Below are 17,881 nucleotides of genomic sequence, written 5' to 3'. Positions count from 1 at the left end.
TTGGGTTTAAGTGATGAACTTGACTGGTTCATAGGATACCTAGACACTTGGATAACATTCTGGATGTGTCTATGAGGATGTTTCTGGATGAGATTAATATTTGAATTTGGTATACTGAGTAAAGCATATATGAATAGACCTCATCCAATCCATTGAAAAATTCTTTGAGCTGGAATATTGTCTTCTGCCTTCTGACTTGGATTCACACCATCAGCTCTCCTGGATCTCCAGCTTTCCAATTGCAGATCTGAGACTTCTCAGCCTCTAGAACTGCAGAGGCCAATTGTACATCTCTCTTTTTTTTTTTTTTTTTGTAGAGACAGAGTCTCACTTTACCGCCTTCAGTAGAGTGCCATGATGTCACAGGACTCACAGCAACCTCTAGCTCTTGGGCTTCAGCGATTCTTCTGCCTCAGCCTCCCGAGCAGCTGGGACTACAGGCACCCGCCACAACGCCCGGGTATTTTTTGGTTGCAGTTTAGCTGGGGCTGGATTTGAACCCGCCACCCTTGGTATATGGAGCCGGCGCCCTACTCACTGAGCCACAGGCGCCACCCTGTACATCTCTTTTTATCTCTTCTATCTTATCAGTTCTCTGGAGAACTGGACTAATACGTCCATATTGACAAGGAAATGTAGTTTTTTGTGTTTTCTTTTTTTTGTTTGTTTTTTGAGACATGGTCTCTCTTACCTAGGTTAGAGTGCAGTGGCATCATCATAGCTTACTGCAACCTCAAACTCCTGGGCTCAAACAATCCTCTTGCCTTAGCCTCCTGAGTAGCTAGGACTACAGGTGTGTGCCATCATGTTTTATTTTTCTGTGGAGATGAGGTCTCACTATATTCCTCAGGCTGGTCTTGAACTCTCTCTTTTTTTTTTTGTAGAGACAGAGTCTCACTTTGTCACCCTCAGTAGAGTGCTGTGGCATCACAGCTCACAGCAACCTCCAACTCCTGGGCTTAGGCGATTCTCTTGCCTCAAACTCCCAAGCAGCTGGGACAACAGGCACCTGCCACAACGCTCAGCTATTTTTTGTTGCAGTTTGGCTGGGGTCGGATTTGAACCCACCACCCTTGGTATATGGGACCAGCGCTCTACTTGCTGAGCCACAGGCACCGCCCTCTTTTCTTTTTATTTATTTTTTTTTTGCAGTTTTTGACTGGGGCTGGGTTTGAACCTGCCACCTCCAGTATATGGGGTTGGTGCCCTACTCCTTGAGCCACAGGCACCACCCTATTTATTTTTTCTTTAGAGACGGAGTGACTATTCACAGGCGCAATCCCACTACTGATCAGCACAGGAGTTTTGACCTTCTCTGTTTCTGACTCGGGCCACCCCCTCCTTAGGCAACCTGGTGGCCTCCAACTCCCGGGAGGTCACCATATTGATGGCCAACTTAGTATGAACACCTGATCGGCATAAAGCACAACGGCCCAGAACTCCTGGACTCAAGCGACCTTCCCATCTCAGCTGGGACTACAGGCACATACCACTGCATCCGGCTTTTCTTTTCTTTTTTAAATTCATAGACAGAATTCCTTATATTCTAGATACTAGTGTTTTATTAGTATTAATATACATGTCACAGGTTTGAGTGAATCTTGGAGGAAGGTGTAGAGTTCCATGTTGTTTGTATCATTATGCACATGTCTCTCCAGAGCAACAGGGGATAACTAATCTGAGACCAATTTTTATGCAAGTTCTTACCTGGGGATTGGGTGGGGCTGGTCATGTACCCCTGACCACACAGAAGATATACTCAAATTCACATAAGGTGCAGGGTCCAGAGTTTAGAATTTTTAAATCTCTTGAGCCCACGCCTAGGCATTCAGGCTTCCTTATTCTTTTGCCAACAGGGTGGATTTTGGATAGTTTCCCCTCCTTCACTGAGGCTGTTGCTCTTTCAGGGTCCCAGCTTTAACTGGGGTCTCAGTTTTATCTTTTCCCAGTTGGAGCTAGCCTCCTCTTTGTTGTCAGCATTAAAACAAGTCCTTAAGTTATGTTCCTCTTATCCCCCTCAGTAATTACATCAGCTGTTTTGCTGTTTGCTCTTTTCAATTCCTTCGTGTCTTTTGTCTCTTTCTTGGAAGCTTAGCTATGCATTTTTATAAAACAACTTAAAAAATACCTTATCCACCATTTCTAGATGTTTGTCTCAGCCTATTGTAATCTGCATTAAGTCAGAGATGTTCTTTCATATATTCATATCTCATCTAAACATAATACCCTTCATTCCTTATCTTCCTGGCAAAACTCTACTCATTTAATGGCTCAGCTCCACTTTCAAGTTTTCTTGCTCCTTGCCAAGAACAAGTTAGAATAGTTCTTAATGCATTGTTATGTTTTTATTCCTTACTAGAGTATGAGCCCTTTGCAGATAGAAACAAATCTTACTTATCTGTGTCCTCACTTTCTGCCACAGTGCCTGTAGGCACTTAATGTTACTGAACTGATAACATCTGCCTGCATGAAGACTGGATCTAACATCTGAAGAACTTGGTTTAAATTCTGAGTACCAGGGCTGAGTGGAGTAGCTTATGCCTATAGTCCCAGCAACTTTGAGAGGGCTGAGGCCGGAAGATTGTTTGGGGCCAGGAATCAGAAGCTGCAGAGAGCTATCACTGCACTACTGCACTCCAACTCAGGTGACAGAGTGAGACGCTATCTCTAAAAAAAAAATTTCATAGTATAATTATCTACTAATTAAACTCGTATGGTTATTTTTAGGATTAGGATGGGCAATCTGAGTTGTCTGTGGATTTAAAACAACTTCTGTAGGGTGGTGCCTGTGGCTCAGTGAGTAGGACGCCGGCCCCATATGCCGAGGGTGGCAGGTTCAAACCCAGCCCTGGCCAAACTGCAACAACAAAAATAGCCGGGCATTGTGGCAGGCGCCTGTAGTCCCAGCTACTCGGGAGGCTGAGGCAAGAGAATCACCTAAACCTAGGAGGTGGAGGTTGCTGTGAGCTGTGATGCCATAGCACTCTACTGAGGATGATAAAGTGAGACTTTTTTTTTTTTTTTTTTAAAGTGAGACTCTTAAAAAAAAACTTTTGTAACTCCCTTTCTTCATTGTGGCAAATTGAATTTTTCAAAGATGATTGCAACAGTGTCTTCCTATGCTCTTCTTCAGTGACTTTGTCACTTCTCTATCAAGAGATACAGTCTACCTCACCACCCACTTGTGAATATGGGCAGAACCTGTGATTACTCTGATCTATAGAACACAGGGAGGTGATCAGTGTCAGTTCAAGATAACACTCTTAAATGGCCCAGTAGCTTGGAATTCAGCCACCTGTGCAAAATCTAGGACAATGACGAGGCCATGTCTCCACTGTCTTGGGCTTTGGAGTAGGCACTTTGGTTGACAGCCCTGACTGAGCTCCTAGGAACAGCCAGCATCAACTGATAGCCAGATAAGTAAATCACCTTAGATATCCAGTCCAGTTTTCTTTTCTTTTTTTTTTGAGTCGAGTCTTATTTTTCACCCTCGGTAGAGTGCCCTGGCGTTATAGTTCACAGCAACCTCCAATTCTTGGGCTCAAGTGCTTCTCTTGCCTCTGCCTCCCTAGTAGCTGGGACTATAGGCGCCTGTCACAACGCCCGGCTATTCTTTTATTTGTTTTAGCAGGCCTGGGCCAGGTTTGAACTCACCAGCCCTGGTGAATGTGGCGGGCACCTTAACCACTGAGCTATGGGCACCTGCCCCTATGTCAAGTTTTGGGAAGTGGCAACATAGATAGTATAGTGGATGTGTGGTATAATGTAGTAGTGTAGTGTAAGAAGAAAGACAGTGCATGTGAGTCCTTACTAGATGTCTGACCTTAAGTTAAGAGGTAACTTAACCCCTTTTTACCTCATCTTTATCATACATGTTTAATACAGTGCCAGGCATGTAATAAGAGCTCTCCCTCTCTCTATATATATATTTATAAAGATTTTTGTCACACTTGTTAGAGTGCCATGGCATCATAGCTCACAGCAACCTCAAACTCTTGGGCTCAAGCAATCTTCTTGCCTCAGCCTTCCAAGTAGCTGGGCCTATAGGGGCCTGCCACACAACCCCTGGCTAGATTTTTTGGGATGGGGTCTTAACTTTTGCTCAGGCTGGTCTTGAACTCCTGAGCTCAGGTAATCCATCCACCTTGGCCTCCCAGAGTGCTAGGATTATAGGCGTGAGCCACTGCACCTGCCTGCCCCACAGTATTTTTAAAATCCAGTCTGTCTGTAATTTAAGTTTAGTAGAGTCAATATCCCTACAGTGTCAATGAACATTGAGTATCTGATTTTTAGAACACTAACATTTCTTTTCATTTTCATCCGTCTCTTATATGAAGCTGTTTATATGTCATCATGTATGCAAGAGCACATGGGAATAGTCTGATGATGTGAATATTCATTAAATGGAAAATTATTCTGGGACATGAATACCATTTGGTTAATTTTGCCAAGGCTTCATCTAAAGAAAAATCTAGTTAGGGTAACTGCTTCTCCAAGGGCTAAAAGAGAAAACAGAACTCAAACAGAAAGCATCTGCTCAGACTCATTTATCACAACTTTAAAATCTCTGTATTATAAATAAGATGCAAATATAGGTATCTAACTAAAGGTGACTTAGCTTTTCAACCAAAACCTTTGTTGGTTTCACTGTATACATCTTTTAATCTGCTCAGTATTGTTTTTATGATCCACTAAACATGTTTATTTTTATTATTATTTTTTTTTGTGTGTGTGTGTGGAGACAGAGTCTCACTTTATCACCCTTGGTAGAATGCCATGGCATCACACAGCTCACAGCAACCTCTAACTCCTGGGCTTAGGGAGTCTCTTGCCTCAGCCTCCCGAGTAGCTGGGACTACAGGCGCCTGCCAGAACACCCGGCTATTTTTTTTGTTGTTTTTGCAGTTTGGCTAGGGCCCTGTTTGAACCCACCACCCTCGGTGTATATGGGGCCGGCACCCTACCCACTGAGCCACAGGCGCCGCCCTTTATTTTTTTCTTAATACATAAAACCCTAAAATGTAAGTACTCTGGCTGGCTCTTCCCACCATGGACAGAGGAAAATTTGGTGTTCAGGGCTGCTTGAATCAGACCTGGAATACTTTCTAATTATTAGCTTATGGATTCAGTGAATGGAGGACAGAGTCACTAAAGAGGTTGAGACATTTAAGGAGGGTTGAAGCACTTTTAATTACAGAAGAGTAAACAAATATAAAACCATTAACAGCTCACCCAGTGGCTGTTGTCCTCCTCCAGGCCTCAGCTCACTGTCTCCCACACCCTGCTCCCTGCGTACCATTGAGTAAAAAGCAGGATTATCAGGAGCTGTCCCCATTACTATCCAGTGGTAGGAAAAGGATCTAGCTAGGGGGCACAGCAATCCTGGCCATCCATTACCATTCTGTTTCTTTACAACTTCCTCTTCTAAAAAATTCTAGCGCCGAAAGAGGAACAGTGCAAGAACCTGAAGTTGAACTCAGCTGCTCCATTCAGATGGTCCAGGAGTTTAGAGCCTCAAGAGCCATGGGCAAAAAGGTAAGGGATAGTCTGGACCCAGCATAATTCAAGATGCAGCCAAATCTGGGATTGAGCTGGGTTCAAAGGCGACTAGGCAAGGCCTAGTAGCCCCAGTCCAGAATTGTGCCCCAACCTAGGCAATGAAACTCATGCATATGCACAAATGCATGTGCATAAGAACACACACAAACACACACACACACACAGCAAATAACATTATTGAAAGGATCTGGAGGCTATTAAATACAAAAATGGCAGGGTTTTTAAAAAAGGTGAAAACAATTGCTTCTTTGATTCTCCTCAGTGCCTTGCTGTCCCCCAGTCACAGAAGAGTAGATGTGGGGAGACCCGGGAGGCCAGTGGCTCTACAAGTCCATGTGTGCTTAAGTCCCCATACCAACCACCTTACTCTTCAGCCCAGTAGCTGCCTCCCATATGACCATTCACTCGACTGGCACCATTGCTGGAGCTACTGTCACAGGGGCTTTTCGTGCAGGTGGTCCCTTCATCTTCTTCTGAGCTGCTCTCCACATCACTGCGATCATCCTTAGATACCTGGGTGGGAGAGACAGAAGGCAAGGAAGTGAGGACACAACTTTTCTAGAGAGAATTACAAGATGGACTAAGCTTAAAGAGCCCATGTTTGGGCACTTTCTCAATCTGGTCTACCTTCTAATATCTAATGACAGCTTACCCAAAGTATTATCTGGACCATGGCTACTGTTGTAAATATCTTTTCACCTACTTCCTGGCCTTTTCTTTTGTCATCTCTGACTCTGTTCTCTATGGAATAGAAGCTGCATAGGTAGAGCAGTGTATCTTAAAGGACCAGCCTAAGAGAACTGACATTGACTGAGACTTAGGTTAGGGTAGAGGAAAATTCCAGACACCCTTACTCCTCTTTACTTCAAATAATAGGGAAGGCAGACACAATACATGTAACTGTCAGCAGGGCCTCTATCTTGGTAGTTGTATTTATTCATATTTGTTATCCTGAGTTCTGTTTTACCCCCAAAACTTATAATGGGCCTTTTTAAGTAGTTTACTATTCTTGAACTAAATTACCACTATCCCATGACACCATTTACCTATCTTTTCACCTTTCCAATAACAGGATCACTCCTCTTGTGAAACTTCAGCATCTGAAGACACTTACACAGTATGGTGAAAACAAAAAACGGGTTGGCAGTCAATGAGAAAAGAATCCCAGTCCCAATCATGCTAGCATCTTTGCATCTTTACCTGTTAACTTGAGCTATTCTGTATTACATTTTCAAATGAAATGTTTGAATTACAGCAGTGTTTTCCGATCTAAATTATCCTACATATCAAGCAGAGTATTTTAAATAAATTCCTTTCCATGGACCAGGAAAGTAAAGGACAGAAACCCAGTGAAACCTGTGTTAGACTTCTGACCTCCAGAACTGAAAGATAATAAATGTGTGTGTATGGTGTGTGTTTTTAAAGTAATGGAATAAAGGATATGAAAAGGAACAAGTTATAATTGCTGCTGCCAAGAAGGCAAGCATTTGCTTTGGGTTTGTGTTGGATAGCTCATCTATAGTTTATTACAGCTGTTGATCTCTGAACTCAGATGACCAGTTGACTACTTTATTTTCAGGAAGTTTCCACCAGAGGTCAGAGTATCTCTAGATTTGAGGTAAAGAGAGACAAAAAAGAAGAAAAGAAAAAAAGAGTAGACAACTCTTGTCTCAATTTAGGAAAAGAATCAGGCAACTTGAGTGCCAGTCAGCAACAACCCTATCCGTTCAAGAGAGAGGACATGCTCTGAGACATGTTCACAGGGGAACAGAGAGGATAGCAGGAAGGAAGAGAAATACATTCAGACAGACATGCTTCCCTGAATACTAGAAGCATAGATACACTTACATGCAAGAGATGAAATTGTCCAACTCCTGCCAGGCATAGAAAAAAGGAAGGAGGTGAGAAAAGAGTGGAGAGTACAGAGTCTGGGTCTAATCCTTCCTGGATAGGTCACCTGTTCAGGAAAGAAAAGCAGGGAAGAACAGAGACATCCAGAAGCTACAGTAAGATGCATAGGCACACTGAGCAAGTTCTGAAACCAAATTACAGCCATAAGGAACAGTGACACAGGAGAGCATAAATACCTATACATTCCAACAGTACATCCTGGCATCAACACCTCCTCTCGCAAAGCCCCTCCTACTTGGGAATCTGTGTTACATTAAGCCGAAACCCCTAGATCTTGGGCTAATCACAATCTGTTTCAGAACTTGCAAAGTTCAGTGAAGACTTTTATTTTTGTTTTTGTTTTTTGAGACAGCGTCTCACTATGACCTAGGCTGGTCTCAAACTCCTGGGCTAAGTGATCTTCCCACCTCAGCCTCCCAAGTAGGTGGGATTACACATGCATGCCACTGTGCCTAACCATTTATGAGTTTTGGGGGTTTTTTTGAGACAAAGTCTCAAGCTGTTGCCTGTAGCCCTGGGTAGAGTGCTGTGGCATCACAGCTCATAGCAACCTCAAGCTCTTGGGCTTAAATGATTCTCTTGCCTCAGCCTCCCAAGTAGCTGGGACTACAGGTACCCACCACAAGTGGCTATTTTTTTTTTTTTTTTTTGAGACACAGTCTCAAGCTCTCACCCTTGGTATTTTTTGTTGTTGTTGTAGTTGTCATTGTTATTTGGCAGGCCCAGGCTGGGTTCCAACCTGCCAGCCCAGGTTTATGTAGCCTGCGCCCTAACCGCTGAGCTACGGGAACAAAGCCTGGCTATTTTTTGTTGTTGTTGTTGCAGTTGTCATTGCTGTTTTAGCTGGCCCGGGCTGGGTTCAAACCCAACAGCCTCGGTGTATGTGGCCAGTGCCCTACCCACTGAGCTACAGACGCTGCCCCAATTATGAGTTTTATTATTAAATGGCATCTTTCTTTTTCCATAATAAGGACATTGAAAACACTACATACCCATTTACTCAGGACCCTTGCCTCATACAACAGTGGGATGAAGCTGATGGTTCTAGTTCCTTATAGAAATCGAACCCTGAAAATACCAGCATGGTCAACCTGGGGTGGCTTCTGAACTACCACTCCTGGATAACCTAACAATCTGCCTTTACACAGTTAATATCTTGGTGCTCCATATATGATTTCCTTTAAAAAAAAAAAAAAAGCCTGTCATATTAAAAACAAAAATATGCAACCAACTAATAACGTAGGTAGGGTAAAGGACAGGAAATAGTTATGCTATCTCTAAAACTCTTAACCCTACTCATTCTTTAACAAAAGCCATTCTTTTTTGGTGGGGGGGACCACTTTGTCCCTCGGTAGAGTGCCGTGGAGTCATAGCTCACAGCAACCTCAAACTCTTTTTTTTTTGAGACAGAGCCTCAAGCTGTCGCCCTGGGTAGAGTGGCATGGCATTACAGCTCACGGCAACCTCTAACTCCTGGGCTCAAGCAATTCTGCCTCCACCTCCCAAGTAGCTAGGATTACAAGCACCCGCTACAATGCCCGGCTACCTTTTGATTGCAGCCATCATTGTTTGGCGGGCCCAGGCTGGATTCGAACTTGCTAGCTCAGGTGTGCATGGCTGGCGCCTTAGCTGTTTGAGCCACAGGTGCTGAGCCCTCAAACTCTTGGGCTTAAGCGATTCTCTTGCCTCAATCTCCCAAGTAGCTGGGACTACAGGCACCCGCCACAACACCTGGCTATATTTAGAGATGGGGTCTCTCTCTGGCTCATGCTAGGATTATAGGCATGAGCCACTGTGCTCAACATCAAAAGCCTTTTTTTTTTTTTTTTTTGAGACAGAGTTTCACTTTGTCACCCTGGGTAGAGTACCATGGTATCATAGCTCACAGCAAACTCAAATTCCTGGGCTCAAGTGATTCACTTGACTCAGCCTCCCTGGTAGCTGGGACTACAGGCACCTTGCCACAACACTGGCTATTTTTTTTTTGTAGAGACAGAGTCTCACCCTATGGCCCTCGGTAGAGTGCCGTGGCCTCACATAGCTCACAGCAACCTCCAACTCCTGGGCTTAGGTGATTCTCTTGCCTCAGCCTCTCGAGTAGCTGGGACTACAGGCGCCCGCCACAACGCCTGGCTATTTTTTGGTTGCAGTTTGGCCGGGGCCGGGTTTGAACCCGCCACCCTCTGTATATGGGGCCGGCGCCCCACCGACTGAGCCACAGGCGCCGCCCGGCTATTTTGTTTTTTAGAGACGGGGTCTCGCTGTTGTTCAGGCTCGTCTTAAACTCGTGAGCTCAAGCAATCCACCCACCTCAGCCTCCCAGAGTGCTAGGAGTGAGCCACCATGCCTGGCAACAAAGCCATTCTTAAGGGATAGGAAAAAGGCAGATCCTTCCTCTTGCATCTAGTTATGTCTTAAAAGGCTAAACACTCTTATTTATAGAAAAGGCAAAAACTCTAGAGCCCTAGGTTTTCCTTGGCCTACTTATACAGGTGGGGCTTACCAGGCAGGCTAGATAGAAGGAGGTCTGTTGAGTAATACCCAAATTCCTACACAGCTCAAAGAAAGAAGCCATCTTTCATTCTCACCTTTCCCCGGATCAAGGCTTTGAAAGCAATTCGTGCAATTAGGTAGGACCAGATGACATGCAGAACCTGTAGGATCAGGAGAAGACCATTGAGGAGCCACCAGGAAGTATAGGGCCCAATTATCTCCCAACTCTCAAAAAGCGTCGTGTTCAAAATCCTGGAAGAAGAAGGCCAAAAGTCAGATTCCAGAGTCAAAGCTACGCAAACAGAGATAGAATTTGAAGTTCCAGGAATATTAATCCATAGTAAGAAAATGATAAAGAAAGGGAGGAGCCCATGGAGTTTCTTTTCTTTATTTTTTTTGGGGGGGGACAGAGTCTCATTCTGTTGTCCAGGCTAGAGTGCTGTGGTGCCATCGTAGCCCACAGCAACCTCAAACTCCTGGATTCAAGTGATCCTCCTGCCTCAGCCTCCCAGAGTGTTAGGATTATAGGCATAAGCCACCATGCCTGGCTGAATTTTCTATCTTTAGGGACTAAGTAAACAGAAAGAAATACTGGGAACTGATAGGTTAAGTCGCATTATGAATCACTTCTAGTATTCAGTTTCACAAAATTGGGACAGCAGTGGGACAGGATTATAATTCAGGGAATGACTCAGATCCTTAGGCACATATAGGATGAAGTAGCTGATTTCCTCAGATGAAGCAGAATCTCCAACCCAGAGTCACTGACTTTGTTCCAGAAAGCAGTGTAGACGTGAAAGGGGTATGAGTGTGTATGTGTGTTGCTCAGGGTGGGTTTACTGCAGAAACATAAGCAAAAAAGATCCTGAGAATTTTGTAAACAGTGCAAAAGAAAGCAAAGGAATTACTTAAATGTGAAATGAGGACTGTTGCTCAGAGATGAATCAGGAAAGCCAGACACCAAGTGAGTTGGATACTCTCAGTCTAAATCAGAACTTGCTAGAAATATGATATAAGGTGGATGTGAGGCCCTGTGAAAAGTCCAGAAAAGGTCAGCTTAGGCCAAGGAAAAAGCAGGGCAATATAGTTATTGGTGTTCTGCTGGCAAAAATAGAGTATAATAGAAAAACTGAATTGGCAAAAAGGTATCATTAATTACATACCTACCACAGGCCTACAAACCTAGCAACTTACCAGAATGGATAGATTCCTAGACGAGTGACCATAAAAACAGCACTGAAGATCACAAACAGTGTGTCACAGAGCCGCTGATACTTAGCGTAATTGGCCAGCTTGGCTGCCTGGAGAAAGGAAGATGAGAATTGAGTTGAGAACAAAGTCATTTCTCACATAGGAAGAAAAAGAGGAATGATGAAAGAGGGGTTGGATTTTTACCTCCAGCAAGAAGTCTGAGGCATCATGTAGACACATGATCAAAGTTCCCACTCGAACCATATTGGTGATGTAGGAGAGGGTGATAAGTGCAATGGTGACCAAGTGATGCAAGAACATGATCAGAAAGTCCTAGGAAGGAATGAAAATAGAAGAGGCAGATAAAGGTAAGGCCACAGAAATGCTGGCCACCCCAACGTCCTGCATTATTCTGAGGATCTTACCCCACCCCCTATAGGTTCCATTCTGTTTAGACTTTCCCTTAGGAAGCTGGCTAGTTTTAACCCTATACTACCTACATCACTGACTGACTCATAGTCTATTTTAATATAGCTTGAAACGAAAGAGCAATTGCCTTTGGCAATTGAAGACTGTATAGAGCATGGATGCTGAGCTGATACTTAGGAATAATTTCGCAGTGGGACATATAAGCCTTAGATATCCCTGAAATTCTAAGACTCTTCTGCTTTAATGAAAGAAATTTCAACCAAAAGGACCTAACAGAAAGGAGAGGTTTGTGGAAGAGCAAAGCTGATATGCAGAAAAATGCATATCAGTTACATCCTTTTACTGCAAGCACTTCCTGCTTTCAGATTTAAGTATCCTAATTTCCTCTTGGGTTCAAACACCAGGGTTAGACCTAGAGATATCTCCAAATACTTTAATTATCATACACATCTATTGAACTTGTCAGCCACTGAGGACAAAAGGGTAGAAGACAGGTGAATTTGGTTCAGAGAAACAAGGATGAAAAGTCTGTGCTCTCCACACAGATACAATGGGATTAATGATGTTCTAGTTCTTTAGTTTGGTGATAGGTTCACAAGTATATAGTCTATTATGTCTTAAACATTATGATGAGCTAATAGTCTCATCAAATCAACTCTTCCTTTCCTTTGCGGTCCCAGTCAGGGAAGAGAATCCAGCACAATAGCAACAATAGAAGATGGCAGAAAGGAAGATGCCACAAATTAGAGAGCTGAAGGAGCCAGTGTCCTTACCTTTCTTTTAATGTCTATAAACTGAGAAAACATAAGAGACCAATAGAAGGCCAATTCCATGATATAATAGCAATAAAGTCCACTTGAGAGAGGCTGGAAGAAAGAAAGAAGTTGTTAGAATACCAGCTAGTCAAAGCCGCATTCCATCTCTGCAGGTTTCTCTGTCTTGGAGAAGGACCCATACCTCTAAATTATTAGATATTTATTCTCCCCCATCATTTCCCAAGATCTACGATAGCTAATAGACTTTGGAGTGGTGTAGTAGAGACTTAAATGTCTTCCCTTTGTACCTCTACATACCATCTTCTGCTTTCTTCTTTAGCACAGTCAAATCAGTATGTCTAGAATTGTAGGCAGTTAGTGCTTTTCATGGGATTAAATACACAGAGGCCTTCCTTTTCCACCTTGTTAGTGGTTCCCTGACATGTTTCTAGTGTAGATTGGAACCAAGATGTTCTTAAGGGTGTTGTTCCAAGTTGCCCTTGGTACAAAAAGGCCACCTGAGCAAGAAGGTACATCATTAACTGACAGGAAACTGTTTTTCTCTCTAGCCCAATTAGGGTGAATATAATGGAGGATTTAGAATAAAAAGGTCACTGTATTTCACTGCTATGGAAGCCTTAGAAATAGAAATGCTGCATATATGAGTCAGGACTCGAATCTTAATCCTGCAATACCACAGAAATGTGCCATCTGTCCTGGGACTGGCATTGCACCCTCACCCACCTGACCTTATACCTTACACACACACAACGCCCATATCTTCAAACAACTCAGATTCTACCTGAAATGGATAGCCATGCCAGCACTGTCGGATGTCCCAGAACCAAGGTGACTAAAAGAAAACAGATAATCCAGGTCAGCCTTCAGGATTCTCCCCTGGCTTCAAGATCTATCCTGTATAATCCCTCTTTCACTTGCTTGGGACAAAAGAGACAAGAAAGAAGGACTCTGCCTTAACAGATTTCAGAGATCCCTAAAGAATCAATAAATGGCTAGATTTTTCTTTTACAATAAGAAAGTGTTATTATAAATAAAAAAACTATGCTTTGAGGTAAATAAGAACAGGGAGAGCTCTAGGATAGTTTTAGGAAGCATCACCAACTGAGATATATATAGTGAGGCAGGAAGACAATGATTCCATCTGATAACCAAGAGAGAAATTTCTACATCAAGTTCAAAAGTAATCACCTCTAATAAAGTTAAAATTATACCTTTAAGGACTCTGTTCATTCACTTATGCTGCTGAATTTATTTCCATTATTCATTAATATTATCTTTTTATCCTTTCAATGTCTATAAAATCTAAAATGACAAGCTCTTATTGATAATTTATATTTTCTTTTTTTTCTTGGGGTTTATCAATTTTAATTAGACTTTCAAAGAACTAACTTTTGGTTTTATTAATTTTATCCACAGTTGGTTTAATGTCTGTTTCATTCTTTTCTGCCCTTTTTTTTTTTGTAGAGACAGAGTCTCACTTTATGGCCCTTTGTGGCTCACAGCAACCTCCAGCTCCTGGGCCTACGCGATTCTCTTGCCTCAGCCTCCTGAGCAGCTGGGACTACAGGCGCTCGCCACAATGCCCGGCCATTTTTTCGTCACAGTTTGGCTGGGGCTGGGTTTGAACCCGCTACCCTCGGCATATGGGGCCAGCGCCCCACTCACTGTGCCACAGTGCCGCCCTTTTTTTTAATAGACAGAGTATCAACCTGTCGCCCTGAGTAGAGTGCAGTGACATCACAGCTCACAGCAACCTCCAAATCCTGGGCTCAAGCGATTCTCCTGCCTCCGCCTCCCAACTGAGCTGGGACTACAGGCGCCTGCCACAACGCCCAGCTATTTTTTGTTGCAGCCATCATTGTTGTTTGGCGGGCCCAGCCTGGATTCCAACCCACCAGCTCAGGTGTATGTGGCTGGAGCCTTAGCCCCTTGAGCCATAGGCGCCAAGCCTCTGCCTTTTTTTTTTTTTTTTTTCACCCTCCCACCACCTCTGCCTTTTTTTTTGAGACAGAATCTTACTATGTTGCCCTTGGTAGAGTGCTGTGGCCTTGTAGCTCACAGCAACCTCAAACTCTTGGGCTCAAGTGATTCTCTTGCCTCAGCCTCCCAAGTAGCTGGGACTACAGGCGCCCGCCACAATGGCTGGCTATTTTCAGAGACAGGGTCTCACTTGGCTCAGGCTGGTCTCGAACCCATTAGCTTAGGCAATCCACCTCCCAGAGTGCTAGAATTACAGGTGTGAGCCACTAAAAGTGATTTACTTTTGGCTCCGCCCCTGGAGCTCAGTGGTTACAGTGCTAGCCACATGCACCAAGGCTGGTGGGTTTGAGCCTGGCCCTGGCCTGTTAACAACAAATGCAACCAAAAAACAGCCGGGCATTGTGGCAGGTGCCTGTAGTCCCAGCTACGTGGGAGGCTGAGGCAAAAGAATCACTTAAGCCCAAAAGTTTGAGGTTGCTGTGAACTGTGATGCCAGGTCACTCGACCATGGGTGACATAGTGAAACTCTGTATCAAAAAAAAAAATTTACTCCTTTTAATTTACTTAGCTCTTTTACAAGATGCTAAAGTAGAAACTTACATCACTGACTTTAAGCCTTTCTTTTTTTTTTTTTTTGAGATAGCCTCAACCTGTCACCCTGGGTAGAGTACCCTGGCATCACAGCTCACAGCAAACTTCAACTCCTGGGCTTAAGCGATTCTCTTGCCTCAGCCTCCCAAGTAGCTGGGACTATAGGCGCCCACCACAACGCCTGGCCCTTTTTTTTTTTTTTTTGGTTGCAGTTGTCATTGTTGTTTGGCAGGCCTGGGCTGGATTCGAACCCGCCAGCTCTGGTGTATGTGGCTGGCGCCTTAGCTGCTTGAGCCACAGGCGCCAAGCCACCTTTCTATTTTTCTAACAAACATTTAAAGCTATGAATTTCCCTCTAAATGTGCTTTAGCTGCATCCCAGAAATTTCAGTATGTTTATTTTTAACATAATTTAATTCATAACAGTTTCTAATTTCTCGTGTTTTTTTTTTTTTTTTTTGAGACAGAGTCTTACTTTGTTGCCTGAGCAGAGTACCATGGCGGCATAGCTCACATCAACCTCAAACTCTTGGGCTTGAGCAATCTTCTTGCCTTATCCTCCCAAGTAGCTGTGACTATAGGCATATGCCTGGCTAGTTTTTCTATTTTTAGTAGAGATGGGGTCTCACTGTTGCTCTGGCTAGTCTTAAACTCCTGAGCTTTTAAATAATCCACCTTGCCTAGTGATTTAGACAATTACTGAGAGAATGTTAAAATCTCTAACTATGGGACAGACACAGGAGCCCACACCTGTGTTCTTAGCATTTTGGAAGGCCAAGGAAGGAGAATTGCTGGAGGTCAGGAGTTCTAGAGCAGCTTGAGCAACATAGCAAGGCCCTGACTCTATAAAAAAAATAGAAAAATTATCTGGGCATGGTGGTACATGCCTGTAGTCCCAGCTACTAAGTTAGGAAGATCCTTTCAGCTTAGGAATATGAGGTTACAGTATACTATAATAATACTGCACTCTAGCCAGGGCAACAAAGCAAAATGCTATATTCCCACCCCAAAAGAAAAAGAAATCTCCAACTATGATTATACTTTTGCCAGTCTAATTTTTAAATTTTCTTGTAGAGACAGAGGATCTTGCTATGCTGTCCAGGCTGTTTTTGAACTCCTGGCCTCAAGCAATCCTCCCACCTTGGCCTCCCAAAGTACTGGGATTATAGGTATGAGCCACTGCATTCAGCAGTTTCACCCACCTTAAGCAGTTATTGATTCCCTTGGGAGAAGAGTATTTTTGTCAAGAGCTTTATAAACTACTAAGTACTATGCTGTTTTAATTATTACTATTATCATTAGCTTTATTTATGGGAGAAATGGTACAGTCAGGAGTCTACTAGAATCAGGCCTCAGACAGAAGACAATCTCTTAGCATATGTGTATAAACCTGGGCTATTGGTATCACAAAGGAGAAAAACAATGGGAAAAATAAATGTCTAAAGGTATTTAACTTTCTCTCTAGAGATCAAGGCATGATTAGAACCCAATCAGAGGACCAGAGAAAGTTCAGACTCACCAACCAGAGAAATCTAATTCCGTAGCAGAATATGCTCAAATAAAAAGAGAATCTCCACCTGAGTGGGCAAAGAATAGAGGTTAGACAAATATTGACTCAAACACAAAGTCTTTGAGGCTAAAGAAGTCAAGATAGCCAATCTGGGCTTGGTGCCTGTAGCTCAGCAGCTAGGGCGCCAGCCACATACACTGGAGCTGGTGGGTTCGAATCCAGCCTGAGCTTGCCAAACAACAATGACAACTACAACCAAAAAAAAAAAAAAGATAGCCAATCTGGAGATAAGACAGTTACTGGTGAGAAACAGGCTAAATTCCCAGAATAGAAACAAATGACAAATACTGTTACCTAAAAAGCCAAAGACAGAGTCATCTTCCAGCCTCTATGTAAAACAGATTTCCACATATATATACTGGCTTTTTAATCAACTTTTCTTTCCTATCAGACCCTCTAATGATAGTGCTCTATTTCTAGAGGATAATTAGTAAAAACTCTATGAAATGAAGTATATAGTATTTTCCAGAAAATGAATGTTTCCCAAGAAAATGTCAAGTTATAGCAAGCTGGTACTATTTCTGTCAAGGTGTAGCATAGTGTGCATATCTATCTATGTAAGTGTGGTTATAGGAACTTATTCCCAGTCTGTTTGGGAAAGGGGATAAAATGCAACCACAACTAGCTCAGTGGCAAACATGTCCAAGTAACTGATGGTTACCAGCTGTCCAGTTTTCTTCTTTCTACCTATAGCAGACTGAGCACTCCACATCTGTCAATTGTTGCCTTAAATAGAAGTGATTTCCAAGAAGAAAACCTCAGTCCCGTTATATCTCCCACTACCCTCCTCCTCATTCCCTCCCTTCCTCCCTGGACACCTACATGCTTTCACAGAATTTAGTGAGCGTTGGGGGCTTGTCCTGATTCCTCCGATGGCGAAACCAGCATTGGATTTTTCGGACATCCCAGTCCAGTTGCTTTGACAGGCCCTCCAGCCTTTTCTTATCAGGATACTGTGGATGTATAACAAGAGTCAGAACTCTCCTTTCTTCTCAAATCCCTCATTAAATCTCTTGACAACCTGAGCAGCAAGGGATGATCACCACAGTAGCTCAAGTGATATTTTTCTTTCCAGGTCTAATCCCAAAGTCATTTCTAGTAAGAAATCTTATTTTGGGTGGTGCCTGTGGCTCAGTGAGTAGGGCACCGGTCCCATATACCAAGGGTGTCAGGTTTGAACTCAGCCCCAGCCAAACTTCAAGAAAAAATAGCTGGGCATTGTGGTGGGCGCCTGTTGTCCCAGCTACTCGGGAGGCTGAGGCAAGAGAATTGTCTAAGCCCAGGAGCTAGAGGTTGCTGTGAGCTGTGACACCACAGAACTTTACCAAGAGTGACAAAGTACGATTCTGTCTCTTAAAAAAAAAAAAAAGAGATCTTATTTC

At 43.3% G+C, this 17,881-nt stretch overlaps 1 protein-coding gene across 3 annotated transcripts in view; it reads right to left on the bottom strand.

Moving 5' to 3' along the window:
* Window positions 1-5,173: 5,173 nt before the first annotated feature.
* The window catches only part of CERS5 (ceramide synthase 5), a 46,749-nt gene continuing 34,041 nt past the window's right edge, over window positions 5,174-17,881 (bottom strand). For 2 of the 3 annotated variants that reach the window (XM_053557090.1, XM_053557092.1), the window contains exons 3-10: window positions 17,322-17,452; window positions 16,449-16,506; window positions 13,141-13,191; window positions 12,357-12,449; window positions 11,359-11,487; window positions 11,158-11,264; window positions 10,059-10,215; window positions 5,174-6,072 (exon numbers count right to left, since the gene is read on the bottom strand). In XM_053557090.1, the coding sequence (XP_053413065.1) occupies window positions 5,923-6,072; window positions 10,059-10,215; window positions 11,158-11,264; window positions 11,359-11,487; window positions 12,357-12,449; window positions 13,141-13,191; window positions 16,449-16,506; window positions 17,322-17,452 (876 nt within the window). In that variant the 3' untranslated portion in view covers window positions 5,174-5,922. Of the gene's footprint in view, window positions 6,073-7,407; window positions 7,517-10,058; window positions 10,216-11,157; window positions 11,265-11,358; window positions 11,488-12,356; window positions 12,450-13,140; window positions 13,192-16,448; window positions 16,507-17,321; window positions 17,453-17,881 lie in introns of all 3 variants that reach the window. The other variant, XM_053557091.1, reaches the window with a different exon arrangement.

This window comes from Nycticebus coucang, chromosome 12 (assembly GCF_027406575.1).
Source record: "Nycticebus coucang isolate mNycCou1 chromosome 12, mNycCou1.pri, whole genome shotgun sequence".
Classification (NCBI taxonomy): domain Eukaryota; kingdom Metazoa; phylum Chordata; class Mammalia; order Primates; family Lorisidae; genus Nycticebus; species Nycticebus coucang.
The sequence above is the reverse complement of the archived record's forward strand: the minus strand, read 5'-3'. Positions and strand labels throughout refer to the sequence as shown.